At 43.6% G+C, this 18,932-nt stretch overlaps 1 protein-coding gene across 3 annotated transcripts in view; it reads left to right on the top strand.

Annotated features, from left to right (window-relative positions):
- The first annotated feature begins 663 nt into the window (after nt 1–663).
- Slc18b1 (solute carrier family 18 member B1) overlaps nt 664–18,932 on the top strand; it is a 32,588-nt gene continuing 14,319 nt past the window's right edge. For 2 of the 3 annotated variants that reach the window (XM_036168850.1, XM_036168852.1), the window contains exons 1-6: nt 664–1,048; nt 2,399–2,538; nt 12,723–12,818; nt 13,170–13,243; nt 15,162–15,309; nt 17,016–17,172. In XM_036168850.1, the coding sequence (XP_036024743.1) occupies nt 1,009–1,048; nt 2,399–2,538; nt 12,723–12,818; nt 13,170–13,243; nt 15,162–15,309; nt 17,016–17,172 (655 nt within the window). In that variant the 5' untranslated portion in view covers nt 664–1,008. Of the gene's footprint in view, nt 1,115–2,398; nt 2,539–12,722; nt 12,819–13,169; nt 13,244–15,161; nt 15,310–17,015; nt 17,173–18,932 lie in introns of all 3 variants that reach the window. The other variant, XM_036168851.1, reaches the window with a different exon arrangement.

Genomic DNA, 18,932 nt, shown 5'->3' with positions numbered 1-18,932 from the left:
AAAGGACTCAAGTTCAATTCCTAGCACCTATGTGAGGTGGCTCTTGACCATCTTTAACTCCATCTCCAGGGGATCCAACAGCCTCCTTTGGAGCATACACACAGACCCACACAATAACCCTTCCTCCAAGAACCATGCAAGGCTCGCTTGGTCAAAGTACAGTCCTTTCCCAAGGACCTTATTGTAGAACCCGTAGCACAGTAGTAACACATTAATCATGTCTGTCATATCTGCTAGTGAGTAGGCGTGCTGTGTAAGAGGTTCATTCATATTAAAATCCCATCGACTGCAGGAGTGTGACTCTTTGCCTTGGCCCAGATTTCCAAACTTCAGCCCTTCCCAAATAATAAACAAGGAGAAGACAAAGTGGAAACTAGATTTGTGCTGGGATACTTGGAGTGGAGAGACAGGGAGCACGTGCTTGCACCTCTTATCTCTAAGACGCACAACCAGGCAACTAGTTCATACAAGCTTTACGACCCATAAGTTGTGGAGATGGAGAAAGAGGGACCTTGTCACCGAAAAAAAGACACAGCAAGGGAGCAAACAGTTCTTAAACGCAGACTCCTGCATCCACAGAAAGCTCCCACAGCCAGGCTACCTGGCGCTCCTTCTTGCAAGCCTTTTTCTTCAGGTGTTACACAGTTTTGTTCACTTCCGGTTCTTTGGTGTCTGTCCTTCAGCGATCACACACACACTGTCATTTCCACGCTTTACGCACGAGCCTAGTTTTCTCTAAAGAGCACAAGATCTGATTTTCTCCTTTTTATTTGGAACGCAGCAGCCAAGTCAGCGATCAGCATGGGCGGGGACCCCAGCTCCGCCCCTGCCCGCCCTAGCGCCCTTGGGTCCCCTGCTCCAGGGATCTGGAAGGATTTCACCCAGCCGGCGTGGATCTCCGCTTGTGGACCGGGAATGTGGAGTCCAGGCTCCGTAGAGCGTCCGCTGTCTGCGCATCCAGTCCGCGGCGGTTGACCCCCTGTCGCCGGCGAACCGAGGCAGCGGCTCATGGACGCAGCGGAGTCCCAGGCTCCTGCGGGGACAGGAGGTGACTGTGATCCGGGCTGCCGCGCGCTGCCGCTCGCTTCTGGCCTGTCTCTTTAACTAGGATCCAGTAGGCTTAGTTTTGTTTTATTGTTTATTTTTTTTCCTGAGCCCTTCAACCAGGGTGGGGCCTGACCTGACTATGGGGTCCAGGCCAGCGTTTCTTTTCTCTGGTTTGAGGACTGCCTATAGGTACTTCCCAGAGCTATGCTTTTTAAGTTGGGGGTTTCAGAATCCTTTCAAATTAACACCACATCATCATCAGGCCTAAACTGTTTTCTTTGGTCTCTGGGTATTTGCTGGCGTTCTCCTTACTTTCAACTTTTTCTCATTTTCCTTCTTCAGCTTGGGCATATTTTAAAGGATTCTTAAGATTTCCTCAACTTGCACAGGATTTTTCCTCTTGGCCTATAGTAGCCACCTCTGGAAAATCAGCAGATCAAATGCATTTTCTTCTCTTTTGTTCCCCCTCAGAATCATTCAATTTAAAATTGGATAGGGAGGGACTGGAGAGAAGGCTCAGAAGTTCAGAGTACTGACTGCTCTTCCAAGAGGACCCAGGTTCAGTCCCTAGCACTCACATGACAGCTCCTCACAACTGTCTGTCACTCCAAGATCTGGCACCCTCACACAGGCAAAATATCAATGTACATAAAATAAGAATAAATAAGTTATTTGAAAAAATGGCTAAGGACTCTGCTCAGATATTTGAAACTGAGTCAATTGATTGGTAATTTGACAGTTTAAATATGGAAACAAATACTTAATGAACAATTGATTCAAAAGTCTAGTAATTAGTATTGAAGATGACTTGATTATGACTTCATTTAAGTATTTATGAGTCGAGTCGTGTCTTTCCAGCATGTTAAGTTCACCAATGGAATGACTGGTAGTGAGCCAGCACGACTCTGGTAAAGACCTGGCATTTAAACATTCAAGCCCTTGCTGAATTGATGCAGCATGTGAAACCAGGAGCTTGAGAAAATGAGATGTCTTTCTTTAGAGCCTGATGCCCTTGACAAAGCACCCTGGAGCTCATCAAGTAGGGATTCCTGAAAGAGCAGGCATGTCGGTCCATCTCACGTAAATCAAGGTAGATCAGAAGGCTTAGTATTTTCTGTACTGAAATTCTGATAGAAGAGTCTATGCATGAAAACAGTGTTTCATATTTGCAGTCATATTCCAGGATTGTTTTGTGTTAGGTTACAGCGGCTATAAACAGTTATATTCAGAATAGCCTTTTAGCTCAACAAGTGTTTTTCAGAGTCTACGAAATCCACAGCCAGACATCACTTGTGTGTTTTACCCAGAATCCCAATTAAAGCCCTGTAACAGTAGTATGTTTGCATTTAAGATGATGGCTCTGGAGGAAGTCCAGCAGAGACATGCAGGAGACTTTCAAGAGAACAGCTCTGTGTACTGGTGTCAGCAGCTTCCTCAAACTTGGGTTGCATGATGGCCTTTTCCATCCTTGGACCTTTTTTCCCCAAGGAGGTAAAACATTTTTATATCTGTATGAACTAATTTTTAGAAAACTCTTCAGTTATATAATGTTAGAGGATATAAAATGTAAGATTGTGGGGGAGGGTGGGGGCAGGGGCTCAGCAGAGTGTGTCCTGCTCTTCCAGATGATCTGAGTTAAGTTGCCAGCACCCACATCAAGAAGTGCATAACTATCTAACTCTAGCTCCAGAGGACTCGGTGCCTCTGGCCTCTGTGGACATCAGTTCTCACATGTAAATATCTCCATACAGACACATATGCGCACACGCACACACACACACACACACACACACACACACACACACACACGTAATTAAAATTTCAAAATTGGTAAAATATAAAAACATGCCTCAAGTATAGATAATATTTGTGTGTTTTGTATGATGGTAGGTATTCTCTCTCTCTCTCTCTCTCTCTCTCTCTCTCTCTCTGTGTGTGTGTGTGTGTGTGTGTGTGTGTGTGTATTAGCCCATGTGCACAGAGGCCAGAAGTCAATGTCAGGCATCTTCATCATGACATGGTCTTTTACTGTCCTTGGTGTGTACCAGTTCAGCTAGACTGGCTAGCCAGCAAGCCCCTGGGATCCTCCTGCCTCCTCCTCCCTGGGGTTAGTATTACAGATGTGTGCCCACAAGCTCAGCTTTGTATTTGGGTTCTGGGGTCCAGCTCAGGTCTTCCTGGTTAGACAACAGGCACATTACCTAGACTCATCTCCCCAGCCCTCCTCCCCCACCAAGAGAATATTTCTTAGTGTTTAATATCAGAAAAAAAAAAGAACATCCTCTTGTTGGATAATTCTCCCCAAATATACTTGACTTCGTAAGTGTTATTTATTTTACCATGTACTTTGATTAATCTTCACTTGGCGTCAATAGCTGAAAAAGAAGATTCACCAAATGACCAAGATGTGACCAAAAGGCAAGAACTCTGTCTTCTGGTGTTGGGAATATATATATATGAATTAAGTTGTTTATAGCCAAGTGTGGTGGCTCATGCCTTTAACCCGAATACTCAGAAGGCACAGGCAAGCAGCAGATTCTAGGAGTTTTGAGTCCAGCCTGGTCTATACGTGAGTTCCAGGCAGTCATGGTCATATAGTGAAACTCTGTCTCTGAAGATGGAGTAGTCCAGGATATTCATTCTGAATTTATTATGCACTCCAGGAGTAATATTTACACAAAGGAAGGATTCTGATTAACGTTGCCAGGCTCCCTCTAAGCTTTGCCATTTACATGGTGTTAGGAACTGTAGCTGGTGGCTCAAAGGTTCACCTGGAGTATAGAGTCCATGCATATAAGATGGATTGAAGGGAAAGTTCAGACAATATGTCCAAATGTTTATTTTGTGTATTTTGCCAAAGTTTTAGTTTCACAGCACACTGACAACTTCTCAGTTGCAAACTGCCTTGACAGCATGTAGTCCTTCATTCACTGTGTGACCAGAAAGGCTTTTCTGCTAAAGGACTGATGTGGCTCCGTACCCATACAACACTCACTGGTCTCCAACACATGTTGCCACCCATTCATCTACTTGATGCCTACAACAATCCCATAGGGAGAGACTAGCGAGGGTCCCATTGTGTTGCTTTAAGAGAGCAGTCTCAGACATGAAGGCCTTTCCTAGTTAGTCCAGTTGCACTGGAGGTTCAAGTTCTACCTCTGGGTTCATCGAGTTGAACATCTGCCCAGGCAAAAGAAAAGTGGGGAAGTGCCCCTGTCTTGCTTGTTCATTACGAACCAAAAATATGAGAAAAGGAAGGAAAGCAGGAGGAGAATTGATACAGGCTTTGAGTATCCTTTAAGGTAAAGATGGCCAGGAGTGATGATAATGAGGAGGGAAGAATGCTCTACTATCCTTGGGCAGAATCAAGCCAAGGAGAAAGGTGTGGTCCTGAGACTTTTTCAGGGCAAGTGAAGTGTGGCGTGAGAAATGGCAGCGTCTACAGTAAATGACAGAGATGTGGTGATACTGAAGAGGGAAGGATGCTTCACTATCCTTGGGCAGAATCAAGCCAAAGAGAAAGGTGCGGTCCTGAGACTTTTTCAGGTTAAGGGAGGTGCAGCATGAGAAATTGGAGCTCCTATGGTAATAGAGAGATGGTTGCAGATGTGGTCAGGGGAAGAGCAGAGTGAAAGGCATGTTCTTATGGAATGGGAGACAGCTCACTGGGGCTTATACTTAGGGCACAGTGAGACCTTGATAGAAGGCTGAGGCTCTGAGGGGCAAGCTCCGCCTGGAATGCAAGAACACTGGGATGGATCCCCAGGACTTGGTCGCTGGGAGAGCATCAGTGTTTGGTCAGATTTGGGTTTTGTAAGAACACGGTGATGGGAGCCTCAAGAGCAGTGGTTCTCAACCTCCCTAATGCTGTAACCCTTTGATGCAGTTCCTTGTGTTGTGGTGACCCTAACCACAAAATTATTTTCATTGCTACTTATATAACTGTAATCATAATGTAAATACTGACGTGAAACATATCTGGTATGCCACTCCTGCCAAAGGGGTTGTGATCCGCAGACTGAGAACCACTGCTCTAAGGTTAGAGAGGGTGTCTTACTTAGGGTTTCTATTGCTATGATGAAACACCATGACCAAAGCAAGTTGCAGAGGAAAGGCTTTATTTGGCTTACACTTCCATATTACTGTTTATCATTGAAGGAAATCAGGACAGGAACTCAAACAGGGCAGAAACCTGGAGGCAGGAGCTGATGCAGAGGCCATGGAGGGGTGCTGCTTACTGGCTTTCTCCTCATGGCTTACTTGGCCTGCTTTCTTGTAGACCCTGCTTGGGTGGCCTCACCCACCATGGACTGGGCCATGCACCATCAATCAGTAATTAAGAAAATGCCCTACAGTTCTTTCTGCCTGTATATAACCTTATCTTATTGAGGCATTTTCTCAAGTGAGGCTCCCTCCTCTCCAGCTTGTGAAGGTTGGTATAAAAATAGTCAGCACAGGAGGGAGAAACTAATAGACATCCAGTTTCTCCTGCTGTGTTTTCACAACACAGATTACTTTTGTGGCCTCAAAAGGCATAGTGATGTCTCCTTTTTCTTCAGCAAGCAAGTAACTCTTCAGCAGCAGACACAGTGGTGTCCTCTAATCCAGAACCACCTTGATTCTGTCTTCTGGAGATTTCTCAGTCCCAGGACTTCCCCCTGCCTTCAAATCCCAGTTGCAGACCCCATGTTTTCTAACCTGGAGCTTAAGTTAAGGTTCATACATACCCCTCCTTGGATCAATTGATTTGCTTAACTCGCCACAGAAATAAGGTAAACACTTAAGGGTGTGGGTTTACTATATAGAACACACATGAGGCAATGCACTGGGTGACATCTCACTAATTAGGAACATCCACATTTTCAGCTCTGTAGACACTCTATGAGCCCTGTGCCTTTGGAGTTTTGTGGACATGATCATTTAAAGACTGGATATATAGACTCAGTCAGGCCTGACAGTCCCAGTTTTTTCATTCTCCTTATAATATTCCTCCCTCAGGGTATGAGATAGAACTCATCTGGAATGAGACAGATCTTGTAACCTGTCAGACAAGCTAAATGAATTACAAGCCAGGATTTCTCTCTTTCTGTCTCTCTGTCTCTCTGTCTCTCTGTCTCTGCCTCTCTCTCTCTCTCTCTCTCTCTCTCTCTCTCTCTCTCTCTCGCATGCACACACACATACGGGCTGGTAAGATGGCTCAGTGGGTAAAGGCACTGTGTTTGTTCCTCTGAACTCATATGGTAGGAGAGAACTGACTCTGCAAGTTGTCTGCTGACTTCTACATGTGTGCCATCGTACATGCGTGTCCCCCATACACACACACAATAAGTAAATGTAATAACAATATCCTTTAAAAATATGTATATCACAACATTACAATAAGATGCATTCATATAATTTATTATGTGTCCCAGTTCCCGGCTTGTAACTCTCAAATAGCTTACATGGGAAGGGATGGAGGAGTTGTTTTTCTTAAAATCGTGGCTGGAGGGGCTGAGATGACTCAGTAGGTAAGAACATGCTCTGCAAGCATGAGAACCTGAGTTTAATTCTCCAGCGCCCACATAAAAAGCCAGGCTTAGCTGTACGTGACTAGGGGGCAGAGACAGGGAGATCTCAAGGACTCACTAATCAGCCTAGTTTAGCGGGATGCAAAGCTGGTTCAGGGAGAGACCCTGTCTGCAGGCAATGAGGAGAGCAGTACCACAAGACAGCAAGGTCCTGCTCTGGCCTCCTTGTGTGTGCTCCTGTTTGAATGCACCTGTACAGTTGCATGCTTGTGTACTCACATGCACAGACATGCAACCTGTAGTTAGAGGGAAAAAGGAAAAGAAACGCAAATGTAGAGAATACAGTTTTAAAATGTGTGTGTGTGTGTGTGTGTGTGTGTGTGTGTGTATACTAATTTTAATGACTTATTTTATTTTGTGCATGTATGTATGTGTACCTCATGCATGCCATACCCTCAGAGGTCAGAAGAAGGTAGGTTCCCTGGGACTGAAATTATGGATGTTTGTGAGCCATGGGAGAGCAACATTTGCTCTTAACTGCTTACCCAATGATGCATTCTGGAGTGTTTTCAGGTATGTGCATCTGTGTGAAGTTGTTTGACGCTCTGGTGAAAGGATGCATCGAAACCATTCTTCTGACCATAAATATTCACGGTAACACACAGCCTGTCACAGCAAAGAAGGTGTGTCAAAGGTGACTGCTGACTGTCAGAGGACAGGACAGCCTTGTGAGCGTCAGGCTTGACGCTCTACCTCATACCAAGTTGCATAGTTTAGCCTTAAAAATTTGTTTTATTTATTTATTTGATACAGGGTCTCATTATGTGGCCCTGGATGGCCGAGTACTAGCTATATAGCCCAGACTGGCCTCAAACTCACAGAGATCCCTCTGCCTTAGTCTCCTGAGTGCTGGAACTAAAGGTGTGCAACACATGCTTAGCTAAATGCATATTTTAATTCTTAAATGGCTAGAGCCACAGCCCAATGTGAGGCTCTGAGGCAAGACGGGGAAAATTAAGGACATATTTGCATGGTTATCGTAAAGACAGTAGAGTCTCCTCTCTTAAGAAGCACACACCCACATTTGGGTGTGTACTGTCATTTCATAAGTGCCTCTCTTGATCCCTAAGCCCTACCCCTTCTTTCTCTCTCCAATGTGAAAGGATGATAAACTTCACTAGTGGCGGCACTGGTTACCAGCATAAAAGTCATGAGCCACGGTCATGACTACCTAGTTACAGAGAGCTTTATTTGGGGGAAGAAGGGACCAGTCCTGGGGAGGATGGAGAGAAAGATGGTGGGAGAGGGGGATGGAGAGAGAGCAGAGTGTAGAGAGCAGAGAGAGAGGATGGGGTCTGCATCTCCCTTTTTTTTTAAAAAGATTTAAAGATTTATTTATTTATTTATTATGTATACAGAAGTGGGTGCCAGATCTCATTACAGATGGTTGTGAGCTACCTTGTGGGTGCTGGGAATTGAACTCAAGACCTCTGGAAGAGCAGTCAGTGCTCTTAACCTCTGAGCCACCTCTCCAGCCCCTGCATCTGGCTTTTTAAGGAGCATACGTAGTCACCAGCACACACTGATGGTGCAAGATGCAAGACCCCCCACCCCCCCACCCCCCCCCCCCCCCTCAACTCCTGAACTGCACATGTACTGTCACGCAGCGGGAGTAAGGGCCAGAACCCTAACATTCCACACTTTTTGCTTATTATAAGAAGTGAGTGAAATGGAATAGGGATGTTGTTTCTTCCAGAAAAACTCTTTCCAGTTGATTTGGTGGGCGTTGGTTGTCTCTCAGTGGGTATGGAAGGGGGCCTTCCAAGGTAGATAGGCATCCTGGGATGGTGGGCTGTCCTGCTGCCCTGGAGACGTCCATCCCTCTTGGCTTGGCACTCGGGCCACTTTTGTGTCTAACAGGATGCTGGTGAGACAGAAAAAGCCTGAAGTAGCTATGACCTGTCCAGAAGGATTCAAGCTGGGTTCTGGAGCTTGGGAAAAATTATGAACATGTTAAGAAGCAGCCATGAGAAAATCAGTGACCATTGTAGTGTTTAGTACTCTGCTTAGTTGTTTTTTTTTTTTCTGAGATAAGCTTTATTAGAGGTAGATTTAAGGCACCTCTTTCCTTCACTAGTTTAACATCTAGGAGACACAGGTGATCAATTGTTGAGAGCATTTAACAATAATAGATGGTTATATTGAAGTCTGTTTTTGTAGAGCCCAGACACTTTTGGGTCCGGGGGTGTAAATACCTTTTAGCTGTTGCAGTTTTTTGCTTGCTGATCTCTGGACTCCAGCTCTGTGATGATCCTGTAACCACTAGCTGAGCAGTTAATTAGTAGAGGGAACCAGGAAGAAAAATGCTTGTGGTGCATGAGAACTTATTTTTCAGAGTTAGGGACAAGGCAGGGATCAGGTCCCTGTCTGTGTCCCTGTGCATGAGGAGCAGAAGCACTGCTGACCAGTCTGGAGCGAGGCCCATGGAGGGAGCAATGAAATGAAAGCTCCTACCTTAGCTGGAAAACCTCTTCCCATTAAGTAACCCTGAAAGTGCAATTAAGTCTGAGGATGAGGGTAAGGCTGTCCTCCCTTCCCCGACAATAGGGAAATGAGGAAAGGTGAGACCCCCAAACTCCCAGGACTGAGTTAGTGGCTCTGGTGTCCAGAAAGAAAGAAATGGATCACTTCCATGCTGTGTTCTGGGTTCCCTGCTATCAAGCCTGTGGCCGAGCCTAGGTCTGCTGGAGGTCTTGGCTTGATGTTCCCTTTCCCTTTGGTGCCTGGGTGCAGTCAGCTGACTGGTTGTCTTTCTAGGTGGCATTCTGAATAAGGCTCAATTGATGGCCTAGCAGGGCACGCACTAACCCGAGTGCGCCCCCCTCCCCGCCCCCCAACTTAAAACAGAGACCCAATGCAATTCTGTTCTCAGGCTTTTTTTTTTTTTTTTTAAAATCTCTCCCCTGGTACATCTTAAATGCCACAGCTGAAACTTCTGCCTGTGGGATCAGGAGCCGTGCTCTCCAGATGCTTAAGGTTTATCTCTCTGTTGGGGACGTCTGGGGGACAAGAGATGGATTTTGCTCCATGTCTTGATTTTTTTTTTTTTTTTCTTGATGTCTGCTGGCTTGAGGACAGCTTTAGGGAGACCTGCCTGGAGGCGGGGTGTGAACTCATCTCTGGCTAAAGAGCCATCCTAACTACTGTAATTTAGTTGCATGTATCTTAGCCTGCTTTCAGACCCGTCTGTGTCTCTCAGGGCATCTTGAGAATGAGTGGGAAGAGTTAAGGTGAGTTAAAGCCCACCCCAAACCAGATAGTGGAGAGCAGAAGTCAGATAGATGGAAGTGGTTACACATGGCAGGGAAAGAATCAGAAATGGAGAAAGAGAAGGGTTCAGAGCTTCGGTAGAAAGCTTGGGGATAAGGTAACTGTTTTCATTTGCCCATTCACTGGCAGAAGTTAGATAATTCCTGTGAAATATCAGGATTGAAACAGCCAAACCTACTGGTATCTGCCCCTATGTCCCATGGCTGCAGCACCGAGAGAGAAAAATAAAAAATTAAAATAATGAACTGGGATCAGACTCCAATCCCAGGCGTCCCTGCGGTAGGAGAAGAATCTTTGAATCAGCACAGGTTACTCCCCGTTTAGTCAAGAGAGGAGTAAGGGCTGGGAGCGTACACAGCCCGAGGACCGCACGGGGGTTGGGGCATGAGGAATATAGCTCAGGCTGCAGTTGTGGGAAATGATGGGGGGAACTCACCAATCATGGCAGCACATGTGGTGGGGGGCAGACACGGCAGCTGCAATCACAGTCCAAGCGCAGTCCCAACTCGGTACCAAGGTGGTGGTGGCCGGGGCAGCAGCGGCTTGGGCAAATAAAAATAGCAGATCCAGATGTGGCAGTTGCAGGCCCTTGGTATAGATTTCGGACAATGCTCAGCCCCAGACCCTGAGTGAATGGAATTTCCTATCTGAGTCCATAGAACCAATGAAAGAATGATAAACGTAGTGGTGCTGGTTACCGGCAGAAAAATCACAGCTGTGGCTATGACTACCTAGTTACAGAGAGCTTTATTGGGGGAAGAGGGGACCAGGCCTGGGGATGAGAGAGAAAGAGAGAGAGAGAGAGAGAGAGAGAGAGAGAGAGAGAGAGAGAGAGAGAGAGAGAGAGAGATGGTGGGGGGGGGGGTGGAAAGAGAGCAGACAGAGAGATGGGGTCTGCGTCCGGCTTTTTAAGGCATGCAAGTAGTTGCCAGCACACACTGATAACACAAGATGCAAGAACCACCCCCTCTCCCCGCTCAACTCCTGAACTGCACATGCACAGCCATGCAGCTGGAGCAAGGACAGAATCCCAACACAATGTCTACAGTTAAATCTATTTAAAATATAATAAACTCCCTCTGTACCTCATAAGAGGCTTCAGTGTTGGTCCATATTGACTTGTCTTGAAATTCTTTCTCTGTAGTGAAGTAAAGAGTATTGGCTACAAGCTGGGGACACAGCTCAGTTGTCAGAGTGTTTGTCTAGCACACGTAAAGCCCTGTCTTTGATCCCTAGCATCACATAAACAAGTGTGATTGTACCCACCTGTAATCTCACAACTGAGGAGACAGAGGCAGGAGGATCAGGAAGAATTCAAAGCTAGCTTCAGCTACATAACAAATCTTAGGCCAACCGGGACTACATTAAACCTGCCTCAAAAAGCCATAAAAAATAATAAAATAAAAAGAATTTCAGCCAAGGCTGAGTAGGGGTCTCTGAAAAGAACTTCTCAGGATGCTAGAGGGGGCAGCACAGAGCTCTGTCTCTGGTACCTGCATCACTGGGGCTCACAGGGCAACCATACTTGCATAATTTGAAAAAAAGGTTTTAGGGTCTGGAGAGATGTCTTGGTGGTTCAGAACACTCACTGCTCTTACAAAGGACATGAGTTCAGTTCCCAGAACCTACACAATGGTTCACAACTGTCTGAAACTCCTGTTCCAGGGGATCCATGCCTCCATGGACTCCTGCACACATATGGGTGCACATACTTACACTCAGGCACACACACAAAAGTAGATTTAGAATAAATGCTCTATCATCTGTAACAAAGTTCAGAGGTCCCTGGTGGGACAGGCTATAAACATTAATAATTCCAGCATGTGGAGAGTGAAATGCCCTTGGGTGTCAGAACAATGTGGATGGTGGAGAGCATCCTTTGTCTGCACTGCTCATTGGAAGGAAGGAAAGCTCTTCCCAGATTAAGCCTGGCAGAAGCCATGGAGCAGAGTGGTTGGGCCTTCACATGATCTACTTGCCAGTTCATGGCATTTCCTCTCCTTGAGGTTGTATCTATTTATTTATTTATTTATTTATTTATTTAGTTAGTTAGTTAGTTAGTATATTTTCTTCTTGAACTGACAACTGGTGTGTGATTTGTTTTGTTTCTGTTTTTGGTGGAGTGCAATTCTATAACTAGAAGTGCTATTTAAAAGGAAATCTGTCTACATCAACTGTTTCCTGAGCCCTATGATTGAGAGACAGAGTCCAGATTTCCTCATCTGAAGTATTTTGTGTTTTTTAAAAATTTTCTGTAATACTGACTTTTATCCATATAAAGGAATCCTTTATAGACAGACATACTAAGTAAATTATTTCACATCAGTATCTAGATTTTACCACCCACTTTCCAGTCTTTCCTTACCCTTGTTATTTTAAAATAAAAAATTTAAATACCAGAAATGGGAAGTTTTGAGCAGTGAGATAGGTTAGGGGCAAGGCCAACCAAAATTAGGTATGTATAAAAATGTTACAAGGAATCTGCTGCTTGGTAAGTTAATTGTTTTTTTTTTTTTTTGGTTTTTTGAGACAGGGTTTCTCTGTGTAGTTTTGTGCCTTTCCTGGAACTCACTTGGTAGCCCAGGCTGGCCTTGAACTTACAAAGATCCACCTCCCTCTGCCTCCCGAGTGCTGGGATTAAAGGCATGCACCACTCGGCTGGTAAGTTAATTTTAGAAAAAGAATATCTATTATATGGATGCTGCAGCGCTCCCCAAATTGTGGAAATTACTATACATACATGGAAGTCACAAGGTGATGTTCTGACTTTCTTTTGTCTTCCCACCAGTGCTGTTTTGTCTTTCCAATTTTGTTCCCATTTCTTCTCCTTCTAAGGCAGAAAAGAAGGGGGCCAGCAACACCATGATTGGGATGATCTTCGGATGCTATGCTTTATTTGAGTTGTTGGCATCTTTAGTGTTTGGAAAATATGTAAGTATTGAAGTCCATATACATATTTTAGTTTTCAAAAATCATGTGGTACCTTACTGTTACTTACTAATCTAGAATGTCTATGGACATGGAAATGATACCATTCCATTTTTATAAATTATGCCACAGCTCTATCATTGTGGTTGATTAGTTGGTCCCTTCCATGGTTATAAACTGTTTGTATTACAATTCTTTTAAATTATAATTTAATATGATATTTTAAATTAATTATTTAAATATGATATTAACTACACATGCTCTCCTGCAATTTTGTATGTTCTTATATTTGTTTATGTGAATGTAGACATGTTGAAGCAATCCATTTATCTATCTTCTTTGACTTTATTATAGCTTGTACAAATTGGAGCCAAATTTATGTTTATATCTGGAATGTTCATCTCAGGAGGAGTTATAATTCTTTTTGGGTAAGTAACTTTCTAATGTGTTTGGAAACATTGACTGATTTCATAGCCTATTGGCTAAAATGTTAATGGCTTTGAAGTTCTTCTTAAATTTTATTGTTATTATGTGTGTATGATGGTGGTGCTGTATATGTGGATAGAGGATAACACTGTGACATCATTTCTTTTGCTTCACTTTTACAAGGATTCCAAGACTGAACTCAAGTTGCCAAGTGTATGCTGTGAGTGCCTTATCCACTGAGCCATGTCACTAACCCATAAATGGCACTTTTTTTCTTTGTTTTTGGTTTTAGAGAGAGTATTTCTTCTGTGTAGTTTTGGCTGTCTGTAGACCAGGCCGACTGGCCTTGAACTCACAGAAATCCACCTGCCTCTACCTCCTGATTGCTGGGATTAATGACATGTGCTACCACCGCCCAACAATTGATGGCGTTTTAACCAGTCAATGCCAATCACTCCTATATTGTCAGATGAATGACATGTGACTAATCATGGAGGGAGGTGGTAAATAGCAAAGGGAAACATCATTGGTCTTAAGAAGAGAGTTCTCCAAGATCACCTACTAAATTGCCTGCTGAACCAGATATGGTGCTCCCAATCTGTAATCACAGCATTTGGGAGGCAATGGAGGAGGACCTCAAGTTCCAAGCCAGCCTGGGATATGCAAGCAGACCCTGTCTCAAAACACCCAGGCAGTGGTGTCTCATGTCTTTAATCCAGCACTCAGGAAGCAGAGGCAGATATCTGTGAGTTCGAGGCCAGCCTGGTCTACAGAGTGAGTTCCAGGACATCCAGGACTGTTATACAGAGAAACCCTGTCTCAAAAAACAAAAACAAAAAAAACCACCCAAAACAAAACAAAAAAAAGCAGCAGCAGAAGAACAAGAAGATGGAGGAGGAGGAGGAGGAGGAGGAGGAGGAGGAGGAGGAAGGAGAAATAGAGAAAACAGAACCGTGGCTCCTGAGTATAACCACTGGGACTCCTGTGGATGCTCATGATGGGAACATAATAGTCTTCTGAGTCATAGAAACTCTTTGCTTAAACAGAAAAGACAATCTATTTCTTACAGGATCAACTCAAAGACACCTGGCCTCAGGTGCTGAAACAGCATGATCAGGAATCGTTCTTAGCTTCCTGTTTTTCTCTCCTCTTCTGGTGCAATGTTCCTAGACAAGCTCCTAGAACCCTCCTTTTCTATTGTTGTTTTTGAGACAGGGTATCGCTATGGAGCCATGAGTGGCCTGGAGCTTGCTCTGTAGATCTGGCTGGCCTTGAACTCATAGAAATCTACCTGCCTCTGCCTCTGATGCTGAGATTAAAGGCATGGCCTGGCTCTTTCATCTCACTATAGCAGTGTAACAACTGTTTACTGTTTACATAGCATTTACATTGTACCAGGTATCAAAAGTATCCAGAAAACAACTTACAGGCTGTAAGCATAGCTCTGCACCAGAGTACTTGCCTACTACCATGGGTGAAGCCTTGGGATCAACACAGCATCATAATAAAGAAGTAAATAATTAAAAGTAGAGATGCATTTGGTAAGACGAGCCTCAGTTACAGCAGACAATATGTCAGGGACTTGAGCATCTTCTGATTTTGATACCTAAGGTAGATCCTATCATCACAGTATTCCTTGGGTTCAGGGGACTACTGTATTCCAAAGAGGCCTCCTCAGTATTATCATCTCAGGAACCAGTTATAACAACAGAAGGGAACAGCTAAGCTGTCACTATGATTTGAATTATAACAAAAATTAAAAACAGCAATTCCCTATAGAAAGTGTGACTAACCAACACTTTAAAAGATTTGTAAGAAGACTTTATTTAATGACTTTGGGTAATGTGGCTATCTTCAAAAAGTAGAGTGAATTAAAAAATCCAAACCAGTTTGACACTTGACAAGTGTGTTTGTTTCCAGTGTCTTGGACCAGCTTCCGGACGGACCCATATTTATTGTCACGTGTTTTCTGGTGAGACTAGTAGATGCCATAGGCTTTGGTGCAGCCATAACAGCATCATCCTCTATCCTCGCAAAGGCCTTCCCCAATAATGTGGCTACTGTGCTGGTATGTAATTAGAACTTTTTCCTATTTTCCTTCTGATGTGGCCCAAACATTTGTTTGATCTGTTCTTTCATGCTTTCCCCAGCTCTCTTGTGCATTGTTCCCCCTTTTGTTTTGGTTTCAATTTCCTGCAGTAAAGTGAGAAAATAAAAAGCACATCATTGCTGGGTGTGGTGACACATACCTGTAACCCACTATGAAGGCTGCAGCATCAAAGTTTGAGGCTGGCATGGGAGACACAGTGAGTCACTGTCTGAAAAACAAAAACAAAGAAATGACGACTGTCTGAAATGTTTAATTATTCTTTATCAATAAAAACTTGGGAGTCAGATATCAGGGTAAGAACTTGAGTGATCAGCGAAGCAGTGGCAAAGAGACCAGTGACCTCTTATCTCCTTCATTTCTCCATCCAAAAGGCCAAGACCCTCTCTAAGCCCTGCCCTACTACTTCTCATCTCTCTATCTGTCCTCAGTCCTCCAAAACCTCTATGGTTAATTTGGATCAGCTAGTAGCTAGCTCCACCCTCTGATTCAAAGCAAACTTTATTGTCAGAATACAATCAAAATATCACACAGCAACTATCTGTGACAACTCTACCCCAGGGGAAGACGGTTTAAAAAGAAGGTGAAACTTTTAATGGTGGCTCATGGCTTTAATCCCAGCACTCAGGAGGCAGAGTCAGGTGCATTTCTGTGAGTCTGAGGTCAGACTGGTCCACACAGCACATGCCAGGTCAGGCACTGCTACACAGTGAGACCTTTACCCAAAGAAAAAAACAAAAAAGCAGAGACCTTGAATGTCTCTTAGGTGCTCTTTCTGTCTCTGCATGCGCACCTTGATGAATAGACATGATCCCAACCATTTTTTAAAAATCACCCTTAAAATAAGTTTTAAAGATTTGCTTTCTTTTTCTTCTTCTTCTTCTTTTCTTTTCTTTCTTTCTTTCTTTCTTCCTTTTTTTTTCTTTTTTTTGGTTTTTCGAGACAGGGTTTCCCTGTGTAGCTTTGCGCCTTTCCTGGAACTCACTTGGTAGCCCATCCATGTGTCATGTCAGACGGTATAGTCATTGCTCATCTTGTATTGGTGACTGTATTGTCAAGATTTCGTGGATGCAGCTTCCCTGTCATGTGTAGAGGACACTATCTTGCAGCAGACATCCTGGGCCTCTGGCTCCTGCAGTCTTTCTGCCCCTAATTCCTTGGTGTTCCCTGGGAGTTATAGGGCTTGTGATGCAGGTGTGTTAGTTGGCACCTGAGGTAGGTTTTGCTTTGCATCATGACCAGCTGTAGATTTCTATGATGATCTCCAGCAGCTGCAGAAAGAAGCTTCTTTGGTAAAGGGTGGGATCTACGCTTACCTGTGGATCTAAGGATACATATTTTGAATGTGGTAAAAGGTGGGAGCTACACTTACCTGTGGATCTAAGGATACATGTTTTGACTGTGGTTACTAATTGTACTTGTTTGGGAAAATGGCAGTTAGTAGGGTCTCCTCTACTGTCCATGGTCTCACCAGTCACAGGTAGGCTAGGTTTACAGTACCAGGCACTTTGAGACAAGATGTCACCCTGTGTGGCGTGGAACTCACAGAAATCTACCTGCCTCTTCTTCCCAAGTGCTAAAGTTAAAGATGTGTGCCATTATGCCTGATGATCATAATTCTTCAACTATAATACATTAAATCTTCTTTTGTTTTGTTTTACTTTTAGGGAAGCCTTGAGGTTTTTTCTGGACTGGGGCTTATAGTAGGTCCCCCTTTAGGTGGCTTTTTGTATCAGTCCTTTGGCTATGAGGTGCCTTTTATTCTTCTGGGGTGCATAGTTCTACTGATGATACCACTCAACCTATGTATTTTGCCCAGTTATGGTAAGTTCAAATTTCATACTCATTCTAGAATTTTAACATTACTTTTATATATGTCTTTGGAAATGATACATTTACCATGTGTATTGTGTAATACCTCTTTGTAGTACCCTCAAAAGCTGGTTCTTTTTCCTAAAATATGGGTAACTAGTTTATGATGATTTTTGTTTACAAAGGATTAGGAATGTAGCTCCATCAGTAGAATTCTTTTCTAGCATTCCTGAAGCCCTAGGTTTGACCTCCACTTCACATAAGCAGAACATGGTGGTGCATGTGTTTAAAGCATCCTCGGCTACGCAGTGAGTTTGAGGCCAGCCTGGGATGCATAAGGCTGTCTCTTAAATAAATAAAATAAAAAAGCATACCACAAAATTTTCCAGGTTAAGGAGAAACAAATACTTAATTTTGGCTCATGAGCCATTATCATTGGGCTGAACTAAATTTTCACTAGAAATTCTGTGAGCAACACAGTTTGTAGATAAGGCTCTAAGAACAAGGGAAGAGTCCCATAAGTTCTAGGCCTCCTTTTTTCTCTTTCTTTCTTTCTTTCTTTCTTTCTTTCTTTCTTTCTTTTCTTTCTTTTTTTTTTTTTTTCTTTCTTTTCTTTCTTTCTTTTCTTTCTCTCTCTCCCTTCCTTCCATCCTTCCTTCCTTCCTTCCTTCCTTCCTTTTTTCTTTTTAATGAGGTCTCTCTACATAGCTCTGTGTAGATGGACTTTCTTTTGGGTCTCCAGCTTGCAAAAACAAACAAACAAACAAACAAACAACAAACAAACAAAACCAAACCCGACATGGAGATGTATTAATTATGAAAGCTCAGCTGATAGCTTAGGCTTGTTTCTACTAGCTCTTATAACTTAAACTAACCTGTTTGTATTAATCACTGCTTGTCTCAAGGCTTTATTACCTCACCTCCATATTGTCTATTCTGTTTGCTCTGTGCCCTCTGCCATTCTTTTTCCCAGTGTCCTCTGAGCCCAGAAATCCTGCCTACTTATTGGCTCTTCAAGCCTTTTTATTAAACCAACTATGGGGGGGGGGCGTTTTCATGCTGTGAGCTTCGTTGTGTGACACTTGCAGGGAGCTCCTAAGTACATATCTTCTACCAGTGCCCACAGAGGTCAGAAAAGGGGCATCATATCCCCCCACACTGGAGTTAGAGATGGATGTGAGCTGCCATGTGGCTGCTGGGAACTGAACTTGTGTCTTCTGCAAAGAGCAGCCAGTGTTTCTTAACCACTGAGCCGTATACTGTTACCAGATAGTGCTTTTGTTATGCACAGGAAATGCAATAGACTAAAAACTAAAAATCTTTCCATAGTTAAAATGATTTTAAATTTTTATTATTACTTGTTGCTTTTTCATTTTTTTGGTTTTCAAGACAGGTTTTTGTGTGTGTGGTTTGTGTCGCGCTGTGTGTGTGTGTGGTGTGGTGTCTGGGCTTATCCTAAACTCTCCACTCTCTGTAGACCAAGCTTGCCTCAAACTCAGAGATCTGACTACCTCTACCTTTATAGTGCTGGAGTTAAAGTTGTTATCATTTTAAATTCTGTATGTGGGTGTTAGTATGTGCGTGTAAGTGTGGATGCCCACAGAGACCAGAGGCATTGGATCTCCTGAATCCAGAGCTACAGGTGATTGTGAGATCCCATATGTGGGTGCTAGAAACTGAAGAGAACTGTTCTTCGCTATTGAGCCATTTCTGCAGCCCATCTTTTGTAATTTTCAGTTCAAATTCAATACAATTCAAAATCCACGCCTGGT

This window comes from Onychomys torridus, chromosome 19, assembly GCF_903995425.1.
Source record: "Onychomys torridus chromosome 19, mOncTor1.1, whole genome shotgun sequence".
In the NCBI taxonomy this organism is placed as follows: Eukaryota; Metazoa; Chordata; class Mammalia; order Rodentia; family Cricetidae; genus Onychomys; species Onychomys torridus.
This window is presented reverse-complemented; position numbering and strand designations above follow the sequence as displayed.